A 26,639-nucleotide genomic window follows, 5' to 3' on the forward strand; every position below is an offset into this window, starting at 1 on the left:
CATCATGTATGTGCCTTTTCAGGTTTATTTGCAAATTGTACTATTGTCAGCTCCTTGATTTCTAAAAAATAATAATTTAATCCTACATTGAAAAGGATTAAAAACATGGATGGATGTGGTGCTACACATCTATAGTCCTAGAACTCAGGAGGCTGAGGTAAGAAGATATCAAGTTTAAGGGTAATCTAAGATATATTTTCCAAAAGAAATAAATCTAATGGTATTTGGCTATTATAACAATCAATGAAATTTACCATTTTGCAATCACTGAAGATTATAATAACAATCACTAGAGATTACTGTTTTGCAATGAGGACACAGTGTGATATTACTAAACATTGTGTTATCATGGAATTAGAGTGATGAGCAGATTTGGGAACTAATTATCCTAATCCTACAGCAGATGCACCGTGTGTGTGTGTGTGTGTGTGTGTGTGTGTGTGTGTGTGTGTCTGTGTGTGTGTGCCTAGCAGTAATGATCTGCTAGAAACTACCTTGGTATGCTCAAGTCCTAATTTACAAACACTATGCACTCCTCCGATTTTTCTTCATAGCTTTGTACAACTTAATATTCAGGCTAGGGAAACTAGAAATTTCCTCCAGCTCAAACAGTTCCTTAAATCTATCTACAAATTTATTTTCTTTCTCTAGCCTGAATCTCATCACCCAGAGGATAATAGTAGTTTCTCTGCAAAGATGGTCAAAAGTCATGAGAAGCTCCTCCAGGAAGGGATGGGAGTAGACAACATCTGCTGCCAGGATGTAGTCGAAGTTATTGGAAGACCTGGGGAAGTTATTGTCTAATGCTACTCCCCAGGATAGCTCTTTAACCTGAGGCAAATGCTTGCATTTCATTTTGGTGTTTCTGGAAATGTTATATTGCAGGTTTCCAAGTAATTCAGGTAAGTCTGTAGCAACCACACGAGCACCTGTTTAAAAAAAAAAAAAAGGTTTGTAGGAAAGTGACCCTCCTTGAATAATGTCAGGTTTAAGCCAACATGCACTCTGAGATTCTTCACAACTGCTAGGCCCTAAGACTGGATGGCACATACAGGACAGTGCTTTTCAGAACAGACACTAAACACTTCTCTGTCCCTCTTTTTTTTTTTTTTTTTAAAGAACCAAAGAGAAACTCATAGCACTTCTGCATTCTACTGACCCCCTGGGATTTTGTCTAGCTCACCATTGTTGTTTGTCATTTAGCTATTACAAGCGAGGAGAAAAATGACCATAAGGAAAAGAATACCTCATGGCAATAATCTAAGGTAACTGCTGAAGGTAACGTACTTTCTGAAAAGGGTCCCAAGCCTTGCATGCTTTGAAACTTGATGAATGATGTAGGGTAGCAACAAACTACCAATACTACACTGGATAGTTTTCTGTCAAATTGATACAAATGCTTCTATCAAACTGTCCTGTGGGCAGGTCTGTGGGGACATTTTCTTGACTCATGACTAATGTACAAAGGCCCAGTCCACTTCAGATGGTGGTACCCAAGAGTAAGTGGTCCTTAGTTGTATAAGAAAGCAGGCAGAGCAAGCTAGGACAACCAAGCCAATAAATACCACTTCTCCATGGCCTCCATATCAGTTCTTGTCTCCAGTTTCTTGTCTTGAGCTCCTGGTCCTTGACTTCCTTCAGTGATAAAATGTGATCTCAGAGTTGTAAATGAAATACCCTTTCCTCCCCGAGTTGATTTTGGTCATGGGGTTTCTCACAGCAACCAAAACCTAACTAGGCCAAGTATTACAAAGAAGCTTCTACAGTTCATCAGTGCAATCTGAAGGAGCAAATCTAGGTGAAGAAATGATGGAAGACATACAGGCACACTCACTAAAACACTATTGGGATATGGTACTGGATGACTTGTAAAGAATTGTGTCTACTATATAAATCAATGCAAAGACATATGAAAAGATACGTAAGTCAACAAAGTAAAATGTTCCAATAAACTTTGTCCACGGAGGCTGTATTCTAATAGCCATCCTTCTACTAAGAGTTGGTTGAAGCACAAGATTTATCCTGTGCAAGGAAATAGAAAACTTTGTACAATAGCTTCTTTAAATGTGTAAGACATCTGAAAAGAGGGGTCTGCATACATGTTGATATTAATAAATGTCTTGATCCTCCAACCCTGACAAAAGTTGATTTACATTTTTATTTTTTCCAACCATCCCATAAACAGGACCATAAAGAGTCAGAAAGAAAAAATTCTGAGCCTTTTATGTAGGACCAATTGAGTATATGTCATATTGGGTATTTTGGGGTTGAACAAGAAGTGATTAGAGAAAGAAAAGATTTTTTTTTTTATCAATTAATTCCATGGAAAGTACTGTGGCATGGATGTTTATGGCCAGTTTTACCTTGCCTGAATTCTAACCATAAATTTTCCTATCAGAAGATATTTATGTATACATTAATAAGCCAAAGGTCCTGTATTCAGGACAGAATGCTTACAGGAAGAAAACAGAAGCAGTTTCTGAGTTGTGAGCAAAGAGTAGTACCCTTTTCAGGAAGGACCTTGGCAGCAGCTAATTTCTAGAAATTTGGATCTTAAAGTGAACTTTGAAGAGTAAGAGAATCTGAAAATAATCTATAAATAAAGATAGAATTGGCTAAATCCATGGCATCAGACAGTACAAACTAGGATAAGGAATGGGAACCCATTCCTAGATAAGAACTCTAAGTGAGCTCAGAACAAACCAGAACCATTCACCAGTCACATGTCAGATATCTCTTCAGATCAATTGCAATAATATTCATATAAAAATTAAAACAGAAGGGAAATATGCCTATCATTGCTAGAAAAATCAACCTTCATATTTTTATGTAGGTAAATCTAATTTTCAACAAAGCTTTTTAAAATCCCAAGATAAAGAATAAATCCTGCCTATATTTTGTTGAAAGTACCCAAGTACTGTATTTAATTTCTTTGTGTCTACAGACACAAACATTACCACTTTCAGGATACTGACCAAATGAAGCTCATCTTTTTTATGTTTGTATCAAGTTAAACAAATACACCAAAGGGATGAATTCTTCTTAACAAACCAAATGGCTTCCCAAAACACAAACTCTGCACCTAGACCAAGAGAGATTCAACAGATTTTGAACAGAGTCTCTGACTCTAACATCACTAGATGAAACAGCATCAAGAAAGGGGAAATTTTTCATTTCAGTATTGGGAGGAACTTCCAGGGTCTTATATTTCTACACTGATATAAAGGTTATAAGTTACTAAATATTAAATTCCTCCCAATATTTTAAAGCTATACGTTTGTCCTTATGATATTCAAAGAAATTGAGATATATTGAGGTAGTGAACTTCAGAGAGGGTAGCCAAATGAAAGCAATGTATATATATATATATATATATATATATATATATATATATATATATATATATATATATATATAGAGAGAGAGAGAGAGAGAGAGAGAGAGAGAGAGAAAATATTGGGCTGAACAAAAAATACTGGCAGTCATGCAGGGAGATAGTATTGTACGTTCAGTTGGAAAAGATGTTAATGAGAGAACTAGAGGTTATAAAAGGAAGAACAGAAATTATAAAAATAAAATCCAAGTCCAAAGACAAATCCCTAAAAAAAAAATCAAAGCTGAGTTATGTCTTTTGTGTGATTACTGATATTCTTTCCTATTTTAACAGGTGCATGTTCAAAAGCATAGGACTCCAAAATCTCCAAAGAATCTCAATCAGGATGATTAATTTAACCTCCTACCTAGGCTTTTAAGTTCACATTCCACAGGAAGACTTAAAACTACTTACACCGAAAATTCTGGAAAGAAACCAACAAAGAGATATTAACATTAGTAGACTTTCTTGATGAAGTCTACTGTAAAGAACTAAGGAATTACACATAAGCCTAGACCATAATACACTGGAAAGCAAAAGTAACAAATTATATTTGGTCATTAGTTTTTTGACCAACTCTATCCAATAATCACATACCTACTTACCAAGTAAACTTGCCACAATGGAGACAAGCCCTGTCCCTGCTCCAATTTCAATCACATTTTTATCAATCATGTTATATTGCTTGGCATGTGTTTCCAGGAAATAGCATAGAACAAGGGCCTATGAAAATTGAGAGGAAAGGGTGTTTGAAATAATAATAGTTAAAACTATACCCTATTAGTAAATATGCCATAGATACATTGATCTGCATATGTGGACATCTGGGTATGAGTAAATTTGTGGATGTTCATATACGTCATTCCAGAAAATTATCATCAGAAGTACATCCACAGAGAAGCTCAACATTTCAGCTGGGTAGAAAAAGTTCTTCTTGTAAAGAAAGACAGAAACAAGTAAAAATACAGAGTGCAGTTGTTTAAGAATTGATCATCTTAAAACTTCTAACAATACTAGATGGTTATAAGTAATGTGTGAGGTTGTGGTGGGGAGTAGTAGAAGTCTGCCACCATTCATAAAATTACTGTTAAAGGCGTGGGGGACTTTAGGAGTATCCTGCCTGGGAGTCTCAAATACACATCCTTTGTACTTGCTTAACTCAAAGAGAGCCACTAAATGGGAAATGAAAACATTTACTCTTCTCATCTCTCATAGTAATAAAAACTGACGACATCTACATTTTTACTTAGTATAGAAATGTTGACAAAGTCAGAAACAAATTTAATTGTTGGAAGCAAATTCCCAACACTAAATTCTAGTGTTGTCTAAGATCATAAAATAGAGTCTTGCGGCATGTTTCCTTACACCAAGTAGAATATAACAATGAATAAATCTGAGAAGTAATTGGGTACAGCAAATTTGTAAGAAATTATACCGATGGCCAGACAAATGCACCATAACAATCCTTGGCTTCAGTAATCCTAATCTCATGCCCAGCAAAATGAAAGCCTTCCCAAGAAACCGTCGTTATCAGAGTTGGAATAAAACTTCTTGCCATGATCTCTGCAACCACCTGCTTGTCATCATCATCTTCTGTGGTCCCTGGAAAAATAGATAGTGGTCTTAATCATGCTAAATGAAATAGGCCCACAAAGTAAATATCATGTTTTCCTCATGTGAAGAATCTATGTTCAAGATTTAACCAAGATTTTAAAATTTCTAGATTTTTAGATATGAAAGTAGAAGGAGGACTGTGTATAAGGATGAGGGGATAATAGGAGTGGAAAAGAAAAAGAATGAAAAAAAAAAGGCAAATAGTGTTTGCTATGTTTTATATGTGGAGCCTAGATTTTAAAATGCAGATGTGGGGTTGCTTGGGGGATATAAAAGGAAATAAATATGCAAAGGGAGGTAAGGAAAGGTGATGTGGGTGGGGATGAGTAGCATATTGTGCGACATGCAAATATTATAAAGAAACACATTATTTTTCATGCTTATAAAAATATCTTAAAGTCCTATAAAAAGTAAAAGTCAGTGAAATATAGATATCCTGGAAAAAAAATACAGCCCTTCTCAATTCCCATTGGCATCAAATAAAATAAACTAGCAATTATTTAAACATATTTCATATAATTCATGGGGACGGCAAAATAGCTCAGTGGGTATAGGAACTGAAGGCTAAGCAGAAGACCTTAATTCTTTTTTGTTTGTTTGCTTTGGTTTGGGTTTTTGTTGTGTTTTCTTCTGTTGTTTTTCATGACAGGGTTTATCTGTGTAGCATTAGCTGCCCTGGACTAGCTTTTCTAGACCAGGTTAGCCTTGAACTCACAGCAATCCACCTGCCTCTGCCTCCCTGAGTGCTGAGATTAAAAGCATACACCACCATGCCCAGCTCTGAAGAACTAAATTTTTTCACATGGTAGAAAGTACAGACTTCTTAAGTTGTCCTCTTATGTAAGTAACTTCACACATTCCACCCTTATACTGTGGCATACTCATATCACTCCTACCCTCAATTAAAAAAATATATATATATGTATATAATATGTCTTCACAGCAAATCTAGCAGCAGAGAGCCCTGTCCTATCCCCTGCATATCTCATTCTAAGGCCAGAGCCCCAATCCCTGGAAGCCTGCGGTGTCCACTCAGAACAGGTGAGACCTCTATGTGCCAGCCTCCTGCCCGCACCAAGTCACTGTGCAAACATAGACATCAATGACTATGCCCTGTCTGCTGCATGCTCCATCTACTGGACCTCACCCCTATTTGCATTCCCAGAGGCTGGCAGGCCCCAGGTAACACCTGGTAAGAACCATTAGACCACAATTCCTGCCTACCCTGTCCTCCAAACAAACAGCAGTGGAGAACCCCACCCAGTCCCCTGAGCACCCAATTCCCAGCCAAAACTGCAGCCCCCCATCCAGAGGCTGTGTGGCCACCTGGGACAAACATGGCAGCCCACTATCTGCACTGGGGACATGGGCAAGCTCAGCATCAGTTGGCTAGGACACCCCCCTCTGCCCGCCTGCTCTATCTCATGAATCACAGCCATACCTGCATTCCCAGAGGTTTCAGACTATCAAATACCACCCCATCCCAATCCCCAGCCAGCAAGTGCCCCCAAAACATGTAAGCTGTGCTTTCTCCCCAATACTCCATTTTCTGACCCATAATTCACCCTTTATTACCTGAAGCCTACCAATATCAGAGACAACCAGATGGCTAAAGGCCAGCATAGGAACACAAATAACAAAAAGCCTGGGCAATATGACAACACCAGAACCCAACTATCAAACTACAGAAAGCCCAAGATATGCTAACACAGCTGAGGACTGAGAAAATTACATTAAGTCCAGTCTCATGAAGGTGATAGAGACTTTTAAAAAAGGAAATGAATAAATCCCTTTAAAAATAGAGGAAAACACAAATAAACAGATGAAGGAAATTAATAAAACTGTCCAAGATCTGAAAATGGAAGGAAAAGCAATAAAGAAAACACAATCTGAAGGAACCCTGGAGATGGAAACCCTAGAGAAGAGAACAGGACCAGGCAGAAGTATGAACAGACTCTAAGAGATAAAAGAGAGAATCTTGTATATAGAAGATACAATAGAAGAAATTGATACCAATCAAAGAAAATGTTACATCTAAAAAAAAAATCCCTGACACAAAACATACAGGAAATCTAGGTTACTATGAAAAGAGCTGACCTATGAATAATAATAACATAAAAATGTAGAGTACCAGCTCCAAGGATGGAAAACATTTTCAACAAAATCATAGAAAAAATACCAACCTAAAGAAAGAGATGTCCATAAACATATAAGAAGCCCACAGAACTCCAAATAGATTGGACCAGACAAAAAAATCCTCCTGCCACATAATAATCAAAACATTAAATCTACAGAACAAAGAAAGAATATTAAAAGCTGCAAGGGAAAAAGGCCAAGTAACATATAAAAGCAGTCCTATCAGAATTAAGCCTGACTTCTCAACAGAGACTAAAAGTAGAAGGTCCTGGACAGATGTCTTGCAAACCCTAACAGACTACAGCCAGAGTGTCAGCCCAGACTACTATTCCCAACAAAAGTCTCACTCATGATAGATGAAGAAAATAAGATTTTCCACAACAAAACAACATTTAAACAATATCTATCCACAAATTCAGGCTGACAGAAAATACTAGACAGAAAACTCCATCCCAAGAAGGGGAACTACATCCAAGAAAACACAGGAAATAAATAATTCCACAGCAACAAAAACAAAATAAGGGAAGATCATACAAATGCATACACACTAATACCACCAACATCAAAATAACAGGAATGAACAATCTTTGGTGATTAAACTTTCAACATCAATGGTTTCAACCACCAATAAAAAGACACAGGATAACAGAATAGTTGTGAAACAGGATCCATCATTCTGCTGCATAACAAGAAACACACCTCAGCAACAAAGATAAACATTGCCTCAGAATAAAGGGCTAGAAAAAGGATTTGCAAGCAAACAGCCTCAAGAAGCAAGTTAGAGCAGCTATTCTAATATCTAATAAAATAGTCTTTTAACCTAAATTAAGCAAAAGAGATGGGAAAGGATACTTCATACTCATCAAAGGAAAATACACTATGCACCTACATTCGTAAAGGAAACATTACTAAAGTTTAAATCACATATCAAACCTCACACATTAATAGTAGGAGGCTTAGACACCCTTCTCTCAGGAATGGACAGGATATTGAGACAGAGAGAAACTAAACAGAGAAATAATGAAACCAACAAGTCTTATGAGTCAATTGGACCAACAGGTATCTACAGAACATTGCATGCAAAAACAAAAGAATACACCTTGTTCTCAGCACCTCATTGTACCTTCTCCAAAATTGGTCACATACTTGGTCCCAAAGCAATAGATGCATGAAAATGGAAATAACACCTCATTATAGGATTATTAGACCATAATGGATTAAAACTGTACTTCACCAAAAACAGAAACAACAGAAAGCTCATAAGCCCATAGAAACTGACCAACTCTCTACTCAATGACAGATCAGGGAGGAAATAAAGAAAATTAAAGTCTTTCTAGAATCCAATGAAAATGAAGGCACAACATACCCAAAGTTATAAGACATAATGACAGCAGTACTAAGAAGAAAGTTCATAGCACTTAAGTACCTTTCTAAAGGACTGGAGAGATCTCATACATGTAAGGCTTAGATTTTTAAGAATCCTACATTATTTAGGGTTCTTAAATGCTTCTACTTCCCTTCCAACCCAGCAAACAAATGCAGGAGAAAATGAAGGTTACTAGGGTCAGGGGATGTGTACATTTTTAAATACTGTTCCTTAGGGTGATTCTATTCTGTGTTGTCAGGATCCCAGCAGTCCACCTCAATAGCGAACAGCAACACAAATCAGTAGCAGTAACACAGTGCAGCAGAAACAGCAAGGCTCTGCTCAATCGACACACATCAGCAGAAGTAGCCAAAATCAGCCAAAGTACTAACTACAAGAAGTTCTCTGGAGTGGTTCTCTTTGAGAATTGAAGACAAGTGATGCAATGTAAACTGTTGCAAAGGGTAGTGATGCAAAAGAATTCTCATCGTCTGTGGGCTTCTGTTTATATTTTCAGAGTCCACACAACAATGCTTTTGCAGCTGAAAAACCACATTCCTAGCATAAGACAGCTTTCAACAAAAACATCATACACCTTCGTACAAGGCAGCTTCAGGAAAATATCACTTGACACACTGAGTTTTTTAAAGAACCCAGAAACTTCCACTTCATATCCCTGTTTCTGTTTTTCTAAATGTCTTTTTTTCTAACATTAACAATCTATACACAGTGAAAATAATTATGAGAACCATAAAACTAGAGCTTTACATCACATTCTAAATGAGCTGTTTATGTGCAATATATCAAACAACAGCCAAACAAAGCAAAACAAAACAAAATAAAAAAAACCCTTAATTTCTATCAATAAACAAAAGTCATTCAGAACAACCTTAAATTTCTATAAGAAAACAATAGTCAAACAGAAAACCTTAAATTTTATCACAATACAATAATTAAACAAAACATTAAATTTCTATCAATATATAATAGTTCAACAAATAGCCTTAAAATTCTATCAATACACATTAACCCATACCAATGAAAAATATTTGAGACTAGTTGATTATACTTTTTATTTTAAAATTTTATTATGTATTCATTTATTGTTATTTGTTTATTATTATCATTCCCCATCCTCTCTTTTTCTCCATGATTAGATATGAAAGATAAGAGAAAAAGAAAAATAGAGAGGTCTCAGACTTAAACATTTTGTTTCTTTCCTGACCATAACCAGTAACAATCAACCACCGTAGATGATAACAAAATAACCATAAGATATAAAATGACGAAAACCATCCATCTGTTTGGAATGGGATAGTCATGTTCTTAAAATTACTTGTTTGGAGAGAAAAATACCTTTTTATTACCCTAGGAAAACTGGGATATTGGCTAAGACCAGGGGAAGCTACCTGTATCTTTTTCTGTTCAATCTCTGTGTTATCTGTCCAGTATGTGTTCTCCGTCCAGTATCTGTGTGATCAATAATGTGGGCTAACTCTTGAAGTTGATTAGTATGCAAAATTTGGAGAAATTAGTAATTGAGACAGTCTGTGAGAGTGAATCACCTGGGCTATTTGCTTTGTGAAGATATTCATGTATCAGCTGAAAAGTGTTTTCCCCTGCTCAGGTCTAATCTTTATAAGTTTTGTTGGTAGGCATATTTTTCATTACCTGTAGATACATAGTAAATAACCACTTCTCATCTCAAAAACTATTGCAGGTTTCCATTCTAATGTCAATACATCCTTATAGTATATTGGTTGGCCTAGTTCTTCAGTTTTTTGGATTACCCACTGTCTCTCACCAATAGTAAGAAAATTTAGAGTTAACCAAGCATTATTTGATCTGCCCTTGGGGGTAGGGGGTTACCCTTCTTTTTGTTTAATAAGCATCTCTTTAGAGGTAAGATTGGTCCTTTCTACAACTGCTTGTCCTGTAGGATCGTGTGGTATACCGTAATGTGCTTTATACTGTAATATGCAAAGAAATGCTTCATATTGTTGGATACATATGCAGGAGCATTATCAGTCTCAATTTCTGCAGGTATGCCCATAATTGCCATTATTTCCTATAAGGGTAAAATTACACAATCAGACTTTTCAGAACTTTTTTTTTTCCTTTTCAGAATTTTTAGCAGTTGCCCGTTGAAACTCTGAGTACATGTCAATGCTATGGTATATATACCTTTGTTTCCCATTCTGCAAAGTGAAAAACCTCTATCTGGCAAATGCCATTTTTTGTGCCCCTAAGGGCTACTACCAGCAGGTAATGGGGTTTGGTTGCATATAGAACATGTAAGACATTTTTTTTTTCTTTTTTTTTTGGCCAAGTGATAGAAATTTTTTTCCTTAATCCTTTTCCACTAACATGATGTTTCTCATGAAATTTTTAGCTTCTAACACATTTCCTACCAGTAACTGGTCAATTTCTTCATTTCCTTGTGACAATCGTCCTAGAAAACCTGTATGAGACCAAATATGAGTAATATATAATGGATAGTTTCTTCTTCAAATGGTCTGATGCAGTTGTATAAACAACGAAGTCACTTCTGAGTTATCAGGACAAATTCAGCAGTATCTATATGTGAAACAACTCTTTCTGCATATAAAGAATCATTAATGATATTAAGAGATCCAGGAAAATCTAATAATACCATAAGGATTGCATACAATTTATGATTTTTGAGCTGAAATATATGGACTTTTGACCACATTGCCTATTTTGTATGACTTCTGATCTTCCCTCCCTATCTTGTTTGCATGAGTACAGAATGTTGGTGCCTCTGGAATAGATATTCTCTTTACAATATGTGGAAGAATCCAATTAGATGTTTTTATAAACGGTATACGTTGATTTTTGGATATTTGTTATTAATGTCTCCCAGGCAGTTACTACAAGCTCTTTGGCAATCTTCATTAGTCACTCATAATGACATAATCTCTGTATTAGTAAAAGGAACTACAATTAAAGGTGAATTTCTTCCTGATAATTCATGTAGTTTCATTCTACCTTTTATAATTAATTTAGAAGTTTTTTCTATATATGTCTTAATTTTTTTACTTTGTTTATGAGCTAAGAATATCTATTCCATAATACTATCTTCCCTTTGCACAATGAGCCCTGCAGGAGAATGAGTTGAAGGCAAAATGACCGAAATACAATCAAGTTTAGGATCAATTCAATCCACATATGCACCTTGCAGTCTTTGGTTTTTCTGCTTCAGCTGTTAGACATCTTGTACTATTTAAATTTGAATCTCCTTACAGTGTTTGAAACAAACATTAGTTAACTCATAAGTATTTAATACAGTTGTAGGCCTCAACCATTTAATATCTCCCATTAACTTTTTTTTTTAATTCATTGAGAGTTTGCAATTGGACCCTATGGATCTGTGCCTTTTGAGATTGACTTTTCTGCTAACTGACTTTTTTTAGAGATTAAACTTTTTAAAAAGTTATTCATTTATTTTATGTATATGAGTGCTCTATCTGCACACATACCTACAGTCCAGAAGATGGTATCAGATTCCAGTATAGATGGTTGTGAGCCACCATGTGTTTCCAGGAAATGAACTCAGAACCTCTGGAAGACCAGACAGTGCTCTTAACCACTGAGCCATCTCTCCAACACCCTTGACTGGTTTTATAACCCAAATAACTAAATTATTCTCCTTTAAAAAAATTTTTGGAACAATCTGTAACCCCCAGCATGGCAGAATTCTTTGTGTTTCCTTAAACATTTTCCATAAAGTATCTGTGTCAAAGTCAGCCAACAAAATATCTTCCATGTAATGATAAATGGAAGAGTGAGGAAATTGGCTGTGAATTATTTCTAGCAGTTGTTGCATAAAATATTGACAGGAAATTGAAATATTTAATATTCCTTATGGAAGTACTTTCCAATGGTATCTTTTTATTAGGCCACTGTTATTCACAGTAGTTGCTGAAAAAGCAAACCTTTCCCTATCCAGCTCATGCAAGGGTATTGAGAAAAAGCAATCTTTCAAGTCAAGTATTATAGTAGGCCTTGATCTGGGTAACAGTGAATGTAAAGGAAGGCTGTAAAGGAAGGCTGTAAAGTACCCATTGGTTGAATTACTTTATTCTCTGTTCTTAAATCTGTTATCAGCCTTCATTTTCCTGATTTTTTTCTATAACATACATAGGGAATTTTAAGGGATAGTAGACTCTTCTATATATTGAGCCTCCAGCTGCTCTTGTACCAGTTGTTCAAGTACTTGCAATATTTCTTTTGTTATGGGCCACTGCTCTTATCACACAGGTTTGTTCCGTAACCATTTTAGGGGCAAGGCTGTTGGTATGTCTGCAGTGGAAACTCCATCTCTGTGATGTCCTCTTTTTGGACATTGGACACCGCTTGTGATTGTTCTCAGTCACCCAGATCAATGTCTTTGCAAGAAGCAGCTACCATATCACCCCTAATTTCCTCATTTGCTGTCCCTGGGATTGCAGAAATATTAATTTTAGTACTCCACTGTTGTAAAAGATCCCTTCACCACCAATTTACACATAAGATCCAAACTTCCCTGTTTGACCTTCTGGTTCCACATAGTTAATCCATAGGACACATTGTCTTACTGGGGATAAACTTACCAATTCATATAAACGGTATATAAGCCTTCTGAAGTGACCAATTTTGATTCTATGAATTTTGTGAAAATATATGACATTAGCTCCTATACCCACTAAACCCTCTATTTCATCAACATTCATTTGTACCATTATTTTGGGTCTCTGATCATTAACCACTATTTGCAAGAACACAGGTTATACAGTACTCCCAAATGTTTCTGTTCATTCTACAGGAGTGGCCTTACCCTTGATGTAAGGAAACAATAACAGCTGAGTGATTCTCCTGCATTAATTTGTATCTCCTTTTCCATGTATGCCATTATTTTAACTTCTATTTTTTGAAGCTGGCAAAAAAAAAAAAGCCACCTACCACATGAGACAGCTTTTAGCAAAGCATCACATGCCCTCTCACAAGGCAGCTTCCAGATAAATATCATGTGCCCTCTCAGAAGGCAGCTTCCATCAAAACATCACTTGACACAATGGAGCTTTTAAGGAAACCAGAAACTTTTACTTCACATACTAGCAATTTACAAGCACACCTGAAAGCTCTAGAACAAAAAGAAGCAAACATACACAAGAAGAGGAGTAGATGGCAGGAATAATCAAACTCAGGAAAGGAATCAATAAACTAGAAACAACAAGTAAAATACAAAGAATCAACAAAACCAAGAGCTGCTTCTTTCAGAAAATCAACAAGATAGACAAACGCTTAGCCAAACTAACTAAAAGGCACAGAGAAAGTATACACATTTACAAAATCAGAAAGGAAAAGGTGGGCATAACAGCAGACACCAAGGAACTCCAAAGAATCATTAGATCTAACTTCAAAAACCTGTACGCCACAATAATTTTAAATCCAAATGAAATGGACAAGTCTCTTGATAGACATCACTTGCCAATATTAACTTAAGATCAAGTAAAGAATTTGAATAGACCCCTAAGGAAATCAAAGTAGTCACTTAAAGTCTCCCAGCCAAAAAAAGGCCAGAGTCAGATGGTTTCAGCATAGAATTCTACCAGACTTTCGAAGAAGAGCTAATACCAATATATCTGGAAGTATTTCATAAAACAGGCACAGAAAGAATATTGTCAAACTGATTCTATAAGGCCACAGTCACCCTGATACCTAAACCACACAGAGACCAAACAAAGAAACAGAACTTAAGACCAATCTTCGTTATGAACATTGATTTTTTAAAAGTACTCAATAAAATATTCACAAACTGAATCCAAGAACATAATCAAGTAGGCTTCATCTCAGATATGCAGGGATATTTCAACATATGAAAACCCATCAACATGATCCACCATATAAACAAACTGAAAGAAAAAAACCCATACAATCATCTCATAACATTTTGAAAAGTCCTTTGACAAAATAAAATACCCCTTCATGTTTAAAGTCTTGAAGAGATCAGGGATACAGGCACATTCCTAAACACAATAAAGGCAACATAAAAAAAAACCAATAACCAACATTAATTTTTTTATGGTGAAAAAGGTGTATATTTAGAATTAGCCAGCTGGACTTTGTTTAGATGATCCGAATCTTGTTAGCAACATCCAGAATATCACAATCAGGTGCCAACTGGACATACACCTTCTTCTCTTCATTAGGCTTTATTAGGGTCTTGACTTTGGCCACATCAATGTCATAGAGTTTCTTTACAGTCTGTTTGATCTGGTGCTTGTTAGCCTTGACATCCACAATGAACACTAGTGTATTGTTATCTTCTATTTTCTTCATGGCTGACTCAGTGGTTAGGGGAAATTTGATGATGGCATATTGGTCAAGCTTGTTTCTCCTGGGTACACTTTTTCAAGGATATTTGGGCTGCCTTTGGAGTCACAGGGTCTTGGGCCACTGAAAGGAGGGTGACTTGTTGTTCTTCTTTTTGTGGCCATGGATGCCTCTCAGCACTGCCTTCTTAACTTTCAAGGCTTTAGCTTTGGGAGGGGCAGGAGCTTCCTTCTTTACTCTTATCATCATGTTGGCAAAAAGCCCAAAGAGAAACTCAAAGAAATTCCACTAAAATCAATCGAATCGAAGACCCAGATATGAATCCACACACATATGGTCACTTGATTTTTGACAAAGAAGCCAAATCCATTCAATGGAAAAAGGATAGCATCTTCAACAAATGGTGCTGGTCTAACTGGAGGTCTATGTGTAAAAAAAATGAAACTGGACCCAAATTTGTCACCTTGCACAAAACTCAAATCCAAGTGGATTAAAGACCTCAACATAAAACCAGAGACACTAAGCCACTTAGAAGAAAAAGTGGGAAAGAGCCTGGAACATATTGGCACAGGAGACAACTTCCTGAACAGAACACCAACGGCCCAGGCCTTAATGTCAACCATTAATAAATGGGACCTCATGAGGCTGAGAAGCTTCTGTAAGGCAGGAGACACTGTCAAGAGAACAAAGCGACAGCCTACAGACTGGGAAATAATCTTCACCAACCCTACATCTGACAAAGGTCTAATATCCAAAATATATAAAGAACTCAAGAAATTAAACACCACCAAACCGAATAACCCAATTGAGAAATGGGGCTTGGAACTAAACAGAGAATTCTCAACAGAGGAGTATCAAATGGCTGAGAAACACTTAAAGAAATGCTCAACCTCCTTAGTCATCAGGGAAATGCAAATCAAAACAACTCTGAGATTCCATCTTACACCCATCAGAATGGCTAAGATCAAAAATTCAAGCGACACCACATGCTGGCGAGGATGTGGGGAGAGAGGAACACTCCTTCATTGCTGGTGGGAATGCAAACTAGTACAGCCACTTTGGAAATCTATCTGGTGCTATCTCAGAAAAATGGGAATAGGGCTTCCTCAAGACCCAGCTATTCCACTCCTTGGAATATATCCAGAAGATGCTCCAGCACACAACAAGAAAATTTGCTCAACCATGTTCATAGCAGCCTTATTCATAATAGCCAGAACATGGAAACAGCCTAAGTGCCCCTCAGTAGAAGAGTGAATAAAGAAACTGTGGTACATATACACTATGGAATACTACTCAGCTATTAAAAACAAGGAATTCCCGAAATTTGTGGATAAATGGATTGAGCTAGAAATGATCATAATGAGTGAGTTAACCCAGAAGCAGAAAGAATCAAATGGTATATACTCACTTATATCTGCATACTAGCCCAAGGGGCATGTCCCACGAAAGCCTTCACTTACCAGGAAACTGGGACAGAGGGGAAGGCATCCTATTGGGACTCTAAATGAGAGACGCATGGGAGAACTGCAAAATAAAAGGATCCAGAGGGTCCTAGAAATCTACAAGTAGAACAATATGATAGGCAGATTTGGGCCCAGGGGTCCTGCTCAAACTAAGGCACCAGCCAAGGACAATACAGGAGGTAAACTTTAAACCCCTTCCCAGATCTAGCCAATGGTCAGAATATTCTCCACAGTTGAGTGGAGAGTGTGATACGACTTTCTCACGTACTCTGGTGCCTCACATTTGACCATGTCCCCTGGAGGGGGAGACCTGGTGGCACTCAGAGGAAGGACAGCAAGTAGCCAAGAAGAGACTTGATACCCTATGAGAATATATAGGGGGACATAATCCCCCTCAGGAACAGTCATAGGGGAGGGGAATAATGGGAAAATGGGGGGGGGGGAGGAATGGGAGGATACAAGGGATGGGATAAACATTGAGATGTAACAAGAATAAATTAATAAAAAAAAAAAAAAGAAAAAAAAAAAGAAATTCCACTAAAATCAGGGACAAGACAAGGCTGCCCACTTTCTCCATATCATTTCAATATAGTACTTAAAGTTCTGGCTAAACCAATAAGACAACTAAAGAAGATAAAGGGGATACAAATTGGATCGAAAGAAATCAAAATATTGCTTTTCACAGATGATATGATAGTATACGTAAGTGACCCCCAAAATTCTACCAGAGAAGTCCTATAGCACCTTCAACAAAGTGGCTGGATAGAAAACTAACTCAAAAAAATCAGTACCCGGCTCTCTGCCCCTCCCTGTTCCAGAGACACCCGCATCTTTTCGTGCAGTGCCAGCCTCGTCCCTTGACACGATGGTGAAGGTCGGAGTAAACGGATTTGGCCGTATTGGGCGCCTGGTTATCAGGGCTGCCTTCACGTCTGGCAAAGTGGAGATTGTTGCCATTAATGACCCCTTCATTGACCTCAACTACATGGTCTACATGTTCCAGTGTGACTCTACCCCACGGCAAGTTCTGCAGCACGGTCAAGGCTGAGAACGGGAACCTTGTCATCAACGGGAAGGCCATCACCATCTTCCAGGAGCGAGATCCCGCTAACATTAAATGGGCTGATGCTGGTGCCGAGTATGTTGTGGAGTCCACTGGTGTCTTCACTACCATGGAGAAGGCCGGGGCCCACTTGAAGGGTGGAACCAAAAGGGTCATCATCTCCGCCCCTTCTGCCGATGCCCCCATGTTTGTGATGGGCATGAACCAGAAGTATGACAATTCACTCAAAATTGTCAGCAATGCTTCCTGCACCACCAACTGCTTAGCGCCCCTGGCCAAGGTCATCCATGACAACTTTGGCATTGTGGAAGGACTCATGACCACAGTCCATGCCATCACTGCCACCCAGAAGACTGTGGATGGCCCCTCTGGAAAGTTGTGGCGTGATGGCCGTGGGGCTGCCCAGAACATCATCCCTGCATCCACTGGTGCTGCCAAGGCTGTGGGCAAGATCATCCCAGAGCTCAACGGGAAGCTCACTGGCATGGCCTTCCGTGTTCCCACGCCCAATGTGTCCGTCGTGGATCTGACATGCCGACTGGAGAAACCCGCCAAGTATGAAGACATCAAAAAGGTGGTAAAGCAGGCATCCGAGGGCCCACTGAAGGGTATCCTGGGCTACACTGAGGACCAGGTTGTCTCCTGCGACTTCAACAGCAACTCCCACTCTTCCACCTTTGATGCTGGGGCTGGCATTGCCCTCAATGACAACTTTGTAAAGCTCATTTCCTGGTATGACAATGAATTTGGCTACAGCAACAGGGTGGTAGACCTCATGGCCTATATGGCCTCCAAGGAGTAAGAAGCCCTGGACCCCACCTCCCACTCCAGCAAGGACACGAGAGCGAGAGAGAGGCCCTCGGCTGCTGAGGAGTCCCTGTTCCAACTCTGCCCCTGACACTGAGAATCTCCCCTCACAGTCTCCATCCTAGACCCCAGAATAATGGGAGGGGTCCAGGGAACCCTACTCTCTTGAATACCATCAATAAAGTTCACTGCACCTAAAACAAAACAAAACAAAACAAAAAAATCAGTACCCTTTCATTATACAAATTGTAAATGTACTGAGAAATAAGTTAGGGAAGCAATATCATTCACAATACCACAAATAATATAACTCTAACCAAACAAGTGAAAGACCTCTATGCCAAGAACTTCAAGTCTTTCAAGAAAGAAATTAAAGATGTTAGATGTTCATGGATCAGTAGAAATAATACAGTAAAAGTGGCCATCTTACCAAAAGCCATCTACAGATTCAAAGAAATTCCCATCAAAATGACAACACAATTCTTCACAGACCTTGAAAGAGCAATCACCAACTTCATATGAAAAAAATAAAAGACCTAGGATATCTAAAAATAATTCTTTATAATAAAAGAACTTCTATAAGTTTCACCATTCCTGATTGCAAGCTGTACTGCAGAGAAATAGTAATAAAAACTGGATAGTTACTGGCATAGAAACAGACATGTTGCTCAAAAGACTGAAATTGAAGACAAAAAAAAAAAAAAAAAAAAAAAAAAACCCTCATACACCTACAGACACTTGCTTTTTGACAAAGAAGCCAAAACTGTACAATGGAAAAATGAAAGAATCTTCAACAAATGGCACTAGTCTGCATGTAGAAAAATGCAAATATATGCATATCTAGCACCCTGCACAAAACTCAAGTCCAAGTGGATCAAAGACCACAACATAAAACCATACAACCTAAATCTATTATAAGAGAAAGTGGGGACACGTCTGGAACTCATAGGCATAGGAGACAACTTCCTAAACAAAACACCAACAGCTCAGGCTCTAAGATCAACAATTAATAAATGGAACCTCATGAAACTGAAAAGTTCCTGAAAGGCAAACAACATTATCAATAGAACAATATAGCAGCCTATAGATTGGGAAAAGATCTTCATCAACCCTACATCAGACAGATGGCTAATATCCAAAATATATTTTTTAAAAACCTCATTAAACATCAACAAACCAAATAATCAATTTAAAAATGGGGTACAGACCTAAACAGAGAATTCTTAACTGAAGAATGTCTAATGTCTGAGAAGCACTTAAAGAAATGCTCAACACCTTTAGTCATTAAGGAAATGAAAATCAAAATGACTCAGATTCCCTCTTACACTTGTCAGAATGGCTAAGATCAAAAAGTCAAAGGACAGCACATAATAGTGAAGATGTGAAGAAAGGGGAATGATCCTCTATTGCTGGTGGGAGTGCAAGCTTGTACAACCACTTTGGAAATCAATCGGGTGCTTTCTCAGTCGGGAATAACTCTACCTCAAGACCCAGCTATACCACACCTGGGCATATAGCCAAAAGATGCTCCACCATACCACAAGAACATTTGTTGAACTATGTTCACAGTAGCTTTATTCATAATAGCCATAAACTGGAAACAACCCAGATGTCCCTCATCTCAAGAATGGATAAAGAAATTGGTACATTTACACATGGAATACTATTCAGCTATTAAAAGCAAGGAAATCATGAAATTTTCAGGCAAATTAATGAAACCAGAAAAGAGCATTCTGAGTGAGGTAACCCAGACTCAGAAAGACACACATGGTATGTACTCACTTATAAGTGGATATTGGCCACATAGTAGAGGATAACCATACTACAAACCATAGACCCAAAGAACCTAATTAACAAGGAGGGCTCAGAGGTGGCTGCTTGAATCTTACTCATATGGGGAAACAGAATAGACATCAGAAGCATATGAAGAGAGGGAACAGGGTAAGAGATGGCATGGGAAATGAAGGTAGGGATCAGATGTGGGGAGAACAGCGTGGACTGTGATAGGAAACCGGAGCTGGGGGCATCTCTGAAACAAGCTGGAGACCTGTGACAGGGTAGGCTTCTGGGAGGATATAGGGGTGACTCTAGCTAAGAACCTAGCAGCGAGGGACATGGAGACTGAAGTGGTCATTTTAAGCAGAATTCCTAGTAAACGGAAGGGGCACCAACTCACCCACAAAACCTTTGACCCAAAATTTACCCTGCTTCAGAGAGGGAGCAGAGATTGAGGAAATGTCCAACCAATGACTAGCCCAACCTGAGACCCACCCCACAGCAGAGAGCAAACCCCGACACTATTAATAATACTCTCCTTTGCTTGCAGACAGGAGCTCCACACAGCAGATTGAAACAGATGCTGAGACTGGTAGCCAAACATGGTGTGGAGCTCTGGGAGTCTTATAGAAGATTGGGGGGGGGGGGACAGAAGAACCCAAAGGGGACAAGAATTCCACAAGACCAATAGAGTCAACTATCCTGGCCTATGGAGGCTTACAGAGAGTTAAACACCAACCAAAGAGCGTACATGGGCTGGACCCACATATGTGGCCAATAGAAGCTCGGTCTTCATGTGGTTCCCCTGGCCAGTGGAGCAGTGGGCTGTTTCTGATGTGGACTCTGTTGCCTGCTTTTTTATCACTTCTACAAAATGAGGCCTCAGCAGAGAAGGAAATGCTCCCTACTGGTGTGACTTGATGTGAGGGTAGGTTGATGGGACGGGGGGGTACCCTTTTTGGGGAAAGCAGAGGGGAGGAGGGAACAGGGGGAAGGGTAGGACTGGGAAGAGAGGAGGGAGAAAAATAAGGTATGAAAGCGTAAAAAGAAAAAAATAAAACAATAAAAAATACATAATAAAAATGTTTCATAATTTAAGCTAATTTTTGATATGGAAGGGCCTCATCACCTCTGATGTTTACAGAAGTTGATGTCACCACCATCTATTTCTGTGACACTAAATGAAGCACAAAATAACTGATATAGTTAAAATTAAAAAAAAAAATCATTAACTTTGGGGGCCATCACTAGCTAGATTAAAAGAAAGATTGGTGATAGAATATAAGATTTCAACTTCAATAGCAACTACACAGTACAAATCCAAATATCTTGGTAATATACAGTAAGTATACGTTATGACCTCTGGTAATTCAGAAAAACAAAGATTCTACCCAATAATATGCCCCTGTGCTGTTTATAAGCATGCGTCTTTATGTTGTTATTTGGTCCTATGCATAGTATCATAACATCTACTACTCCACTCTCCCTGTCCCATAAACATTAGCCTTCAGAGATGCACAGAAAGCAGGAAGATGAACAGTGGGTAGTCTTCAGCAAGAGTGGTTGCTCTTAATACATGTTTCTGAAACTCTCCTTAAGCAACCATAAGCATTCACACCCAGGAACCAAATAACACTGGTAATATGTTTTATTTGAACTTTAACTTTTATCTTACTACATACACTTGGTTTGCTGAAACTGATGTGGTGACAGTGTCTACATTTGCTTTAAAAATTCTTTAGAAAAAAGCAGACATTAATAGCTTCCTTGAGCTTTCACAGAATTTTTCCTCTTGAGCCTCCTTACTTTCTCCTTAAAAATGTCATACTCCTCTGACAAGCCACCAAAGGTACCAGGGATCAATACATGTTAGAGCATACCAAATCCCAGGGGAGTCTCTGTGAGTTCCAGTCTTTGATATACAAACTTTACCAATGAAACTTTACTTGTAGGGTCTGATGTATCTGAATTTGTACATTATCATTATTATGTAAAGGTTAATTGGCCATATTACTGTTGTTGCATAACCAGTAGGTGACAGTAAATATGTCTCTGACTTTTCATTTTTTTTCTTTCTGGAAAAAAAAGAGCAGATCATTGCTCTTTGATAGTGATAACTCCACCACCACAAGGAAATGAAATTTTAACAACATATATGAATGCTCTCTTATAATTGAAAATTAAATTCCAGTATAAAGACATTCAAAGAGAGTTTAATAAACAACTACTATAACCACTATTAATTGTTTGAAGACTCTAAAAGAGAACAATTCTACCCATCATATATAGCAATTTAAAATATGGGCCAGCGAGATAGAAGTTACTAAAATGTTTACTATGCAAACATGAAAACCAGAGTCTGGACCACTAGCACCTATGTTAACACAGGCATAGTAGCTCACCTTCAATCCCAGTGCTCAAGAAACAGAGGATCACCAGCTTGCCAAAGTAGCAAAGTCATAAAAAAGGGACATAATCAAGAAATTGTCTTACAATTATGTTGTTATCCTGGGTGTACCTATTTTAAACCCAAGATACAAAATAGTCAGTGCCATTTTGCAGCTATTAATCTCTGATGACAGGTATTTAAAATCTACCAGGTGTTCTTGTTCTCCTGAGAACAAAAGGTTTCACAAATGTGAAGTGAAAAATCACAAAATTCTACAACATTTTATTGATGCTTTTCTTGAGAAGAATTCAGCAGTGAATCATCTCTGTTACTGTCCTGTAGCCTTCAGAAGCAATGATCTGTCTATACTCCCTTTTGTACCTTTAAGGTCAATAGGAACAATAAAATGTGAGACAATCAGAGCACAGAAACACACACACAAACACACACACATACACAGCCACACAAAAGAGAAAAACAAGTTAGCTATGACAAGTGAATACAAGCTTATATTTGGGGCTATCATGAAAACCTGTCAACAAAATTTAAACTAAACACTGCGACTAAGTGAAAGAGACAGTCATTCAACTGAATCCTTTGTTCAGAGAATGTCACAGGCTTTTGAGGAATGCCTGGAGACTTTTTGGAAAAGTGTTAAAGATATTTCCAGATTAGTAAATTGTCACAGGCTAGCAGAAAAGATATGATTCTAAATAATTTGGCAGCATCAAAGTCTTATTTTTTTTAATGAAAATGGAATCCTGAGAAGATTCCACAAATACCTCTACACAGTTCAGACAATGCTATATTTTGTCTTTACAGAAGAGAAAAAACAATTCTTATTTGTATTGTTCCAGATGCAAGTAGAAAACAAAAAGCAATAGAAATTATAGCAATGAGATTAACAATTGGATGCAAATGGAAAGATACTAAATAAGTAGCAATGAAATTTGGTAATTATAAAAGAGGCATATAAAATGTACTCCAGGGTTGGTTGAATCCAGAGAAGCCTCCTTAGGAAAATGACATTTGTACTCAGAGAAACCTTGTACAAAGCTGGCCTTATCATGTTTGGATGTAGTGCTGCAATCTGGGGCAATATTTACTATACTACCTGGAGATATTAAATGATAACACGAGAGTCACTCATTAACACATATTAAAGGTTTAAGAAGCAACCTGAATAAATATATGATAAACTAATTTCGTACATGTCAAACAAGTCAAATTTACCAATCCAATTCACCTCAAATGTCTCCATTGGATGTCACTATTTACTGCCAGTTTCCATCTCCAAGGGGAGATGTATACCACCACTATAAAAGTACATGTTTCCTAGTTGGCTTCTCCGCTTTGGCTGCTGCCTTCACCCAGACTCTAAATGCCTTCTCAAGCAATCAACTTTTGCTCAAGGAATCCTGCATCAGGCCACTTGAGGCTTTCTGGCTCTATATTACAGTTTATACAGTTGACAAGTCTTCCTATGTACTAACCATCTCCCTTTACTCTCACACATGAGCACTTAGAGTGTGATCTCAATGCTTTCTCTATTTCTGTTCCTTCCTTTATCCCCCGCCAAAAAACAGCTATCCCAAGTAAATCCCTTGCATAACTAATCCCAATTTGGTATTACTTCTGGATAACATTAGGTGGGGATGTGGAGTCTGCCCTAGAGCTGAAGATTCTCAGGAGCTGCCATTTTATAACACTCTGCCACATGGGACTAAGGCATGAGGCAGGTGACATGATGTATTTAGAATAATTAAGATAAATGAAGCTTTAGAAAACTTAGATCACAATGTAGCACTAGACATACACAGGGAGGAATTTTTGAGTTCTTATCCTATTCTTACTGTCAATGTGTATGTTTGTGCACTGTGTGTGTGTGTGTGTGTGTGTGTGTGTGTGTGTGTGTGTGATCTTAAAATTCCCAATTTTTCTTGCAAGTACTGCAGTATGAGGACTAAACTTTGGTCTTTTCCAAGCCCAAGATACTAAGTGTAAAGGGAGAAGACAGATAAACATTACTTGGGAACCCAGTGTTCCTCTACTTGGTGACCCAGTGTTCCTGTACTTGGTAGAAGCCTTGCCAACAAAATGCCATCAGGCTTGGTGGCAGTAGCACATACTTTATCCCCTCAGCACTCTGCACCTGAACCTACTTTAAAATTTTTAAAGAGCTACATAGATGATTATGAGGTGCATTTACTCCTGCTATTAAATATTTTATTATTTGCTTTGTCTCAAACTCAGCTTGAATTACTTCCAGTTCCATTGTAATTTGCCAAATCATGTGCACATTTGAAAACAAGAATTGTTACTAATGGCAATGAAAATGACATTCTTGACCACACAGAAATTACATCTGCATTCAAATTATCTGAGGAGCTGGATGCTCTATGAAGTTACAATTCACACCTTCAGGTTTGTGAAGCACTGGCATTTAAATTAGGCAGGCTGCCATTCCATAGGCCTGTACCCAACTCTGTCTGCCTACAGATAGGCTCACCTAGGGTAAAAGCCACCTGTTAAACCTAGGATGCTCTACAAAAAACAAAAACCAAACAAAACCAGGTCTATGGCTATTTGAAAACATGTACAATGAGTATAGATAAGAGGGACAGAAAGAAAATAGAAGATATTTGAATTATCCACAAAAGTTAGCACTTTTATCTTAATGAAGATCATTATATTTAGTAACACATGTAAAGCCATATTTCATATGCATGACTGTAAAATAGGTGGGCCAATTTCAAATACACAAATTTACATTCTTACATGTAGAAGCCAAATATATATTTTTGCCTTGAATCAACAGTCAAAAAAGATGATAAATACATGTTGGAGATATTTTGTAGGCTATCTTTCACCCAAACATCATTAAAATATTTAGTTTTTTATAACAAACTATTTTGATTCCTCTCTCAAACTTTTAAAAAATAATCACAATAATGTGTTTGGTGTAGAATCTGTTTTGAAATGTCCATTTTTGCAGATCAAGGAAAAACTCTAGAATCTTTTTATATCTATATGTTAATTTATTATTGTCAGCCAAAATTATACATAACATAATGTCAGGACCATTGGTGTTTATCAGTATTCACTTAAAATTATTGGAGGTATTTTCAGGTTATTAAACACAAGCTAAAATATAATATGCAATTAAATAAATTCTAGTTCCCTTTAAGGCATCAACGAAGACTACAAAGGAAAGGATTTTTATATTCTATTCATAGTCTGTCTACCTAGGATTGGTCAAATTATAAGAAGAAACAAAATTATTTACCTTTCTGAGTTTCTGGGTCCATCAACTGCTGAATTAATGAATAGCAATATGTTGGGGTTTCCTGATCATGTGTTCAACAATAAGTGAATAATGCACTAAAATATCAAATGCCAATAATTAATTCAAAATATGTAGTAAGTGTACTTATACATAGTTAACTTCTGATATAGCTGAGAAAATTAGAGTAAAATATAATTACCAAATTAGAATAGCAATTAACTGACCCATCAGGTGGTGGTTTTGGGTAGCATCTACTTTATTAGTTCAGATCACCCAGGCAAAGGTTTACAACAATACAACAAGTATTATATGACACCCATTTAGAGCAGGTAATTGGAATCCGGTTAAGTACGCTGTTAGTCTCTGAAAACAACAATTAGATGTTTCCACTTCTCAATTTGACTTTACATGACAAATAACTCCACTACTTCCATAATAATATTCTCCCTTCCAAAGATCCCATGTGCTTTCCCCAGCTACCACATTTTCTTTGTAGTATGCCTCTATAAGTTAGAAGCCACACCATTTCCCTACAGTTTATGCACAATAAAAACCTAAAGTTAAATAAAATCATCAAAATCATACAGATAAAAGAATAGCAAGACATTTTTCTCCAAGTTTTCCACTTCTTTCATTAAAGAAAGCAGTCTTTATTATACCTGTCTGCCCAGGGATGAGGATTTGGTTAATGTTAAGGCCGGACATACCTAAAGGTGTTAGTTGACTTTACAGAAGGTGAAACAGTACCATCCACGGCTAGTGATCTGCTGCTGAAGCTCTTGTAGTGCCTGCAAGGCTGTCCCCAGAGCTTGTAGTTCACTACTGTATACCCTGGCAAAAAATCCAAGCAGAAAGGATTACAGTTCAACAGCTGCAGCTTCTGTGCCTCTGGCTGTACAACAGTGACGTTGCAAAGCCCAGAAAGCAAAGCTTGAAGAACAGTAGGAATGTTCCATGACTGCCTGGGAACACAGGCTTATAAATACAAACTGCTTCTGCAGTGAGAACATAGGCAACCTAGAGGAAGCAA

At 37.7% G+C, this 26,639-nt stretch overlaps 2 protein-coding genes and 1 pseudogene across 2 annotated transcripts; 1 reads left to right on the top strand and 2 right to left on the bottom strand.

The window, feature by feature from the left end:
- Positions 1-326: 326 nt before the first annotated feature.
- LOC127196221 (protein-lysine methyltransferase METTL21E) lies at positions 327-26,639 on the bottom strand. The gene is made up of 5 exons (XM_051153755.1): positions 26,317-26,639; positions 25,610-25,704; positions 4,809-4,975; positions 3,979-4,096; positions 327-929 (listed from the first exon to the last, which is right to left on the bottom strand). The coding sequence occupies exons 2-5, from the start codon at positions 25,629-25,631 to the stop codon at positions 526-528; spliced, it is 711 nt and encodes a 236-aa protein (XP_051009712.1). The 5' UTR covers positions 25,632-25,704; positions 26,317-26,639; the 3' UTR covers positions 327-525.
- Positions 14,396-15,074, bottom strand: LOC127196222 (60S ribosomal protein L23a-like). Its single transcript, XM_051153756.1, is given in 1 exon segment — positions 14,396-15,074. A coding segment is annotated over 1 exon segment (456 nt). The 3' UTR covers positions 14,396-14,618.
- On the top strand, positions 17,099-18,349 carry LOC127196219 (glyceraldehyde-3-phosphate dehydrogenase-like; annotated as a pseudogene).

Source organism: Acomys russatus, chromosome 12 (assembly GCF_903995435.1).
Source record: "Acomys russatus chromosome 12, mAcoRus1.1, whole genome shotgun sequence".
Classification (NCBI taxonomy): domain Eukaryota; kingdom Metazoa; phylum Chordata; class Mammalia; order Rodentia; family Muridae; genus Acomys; species Acomys russatus.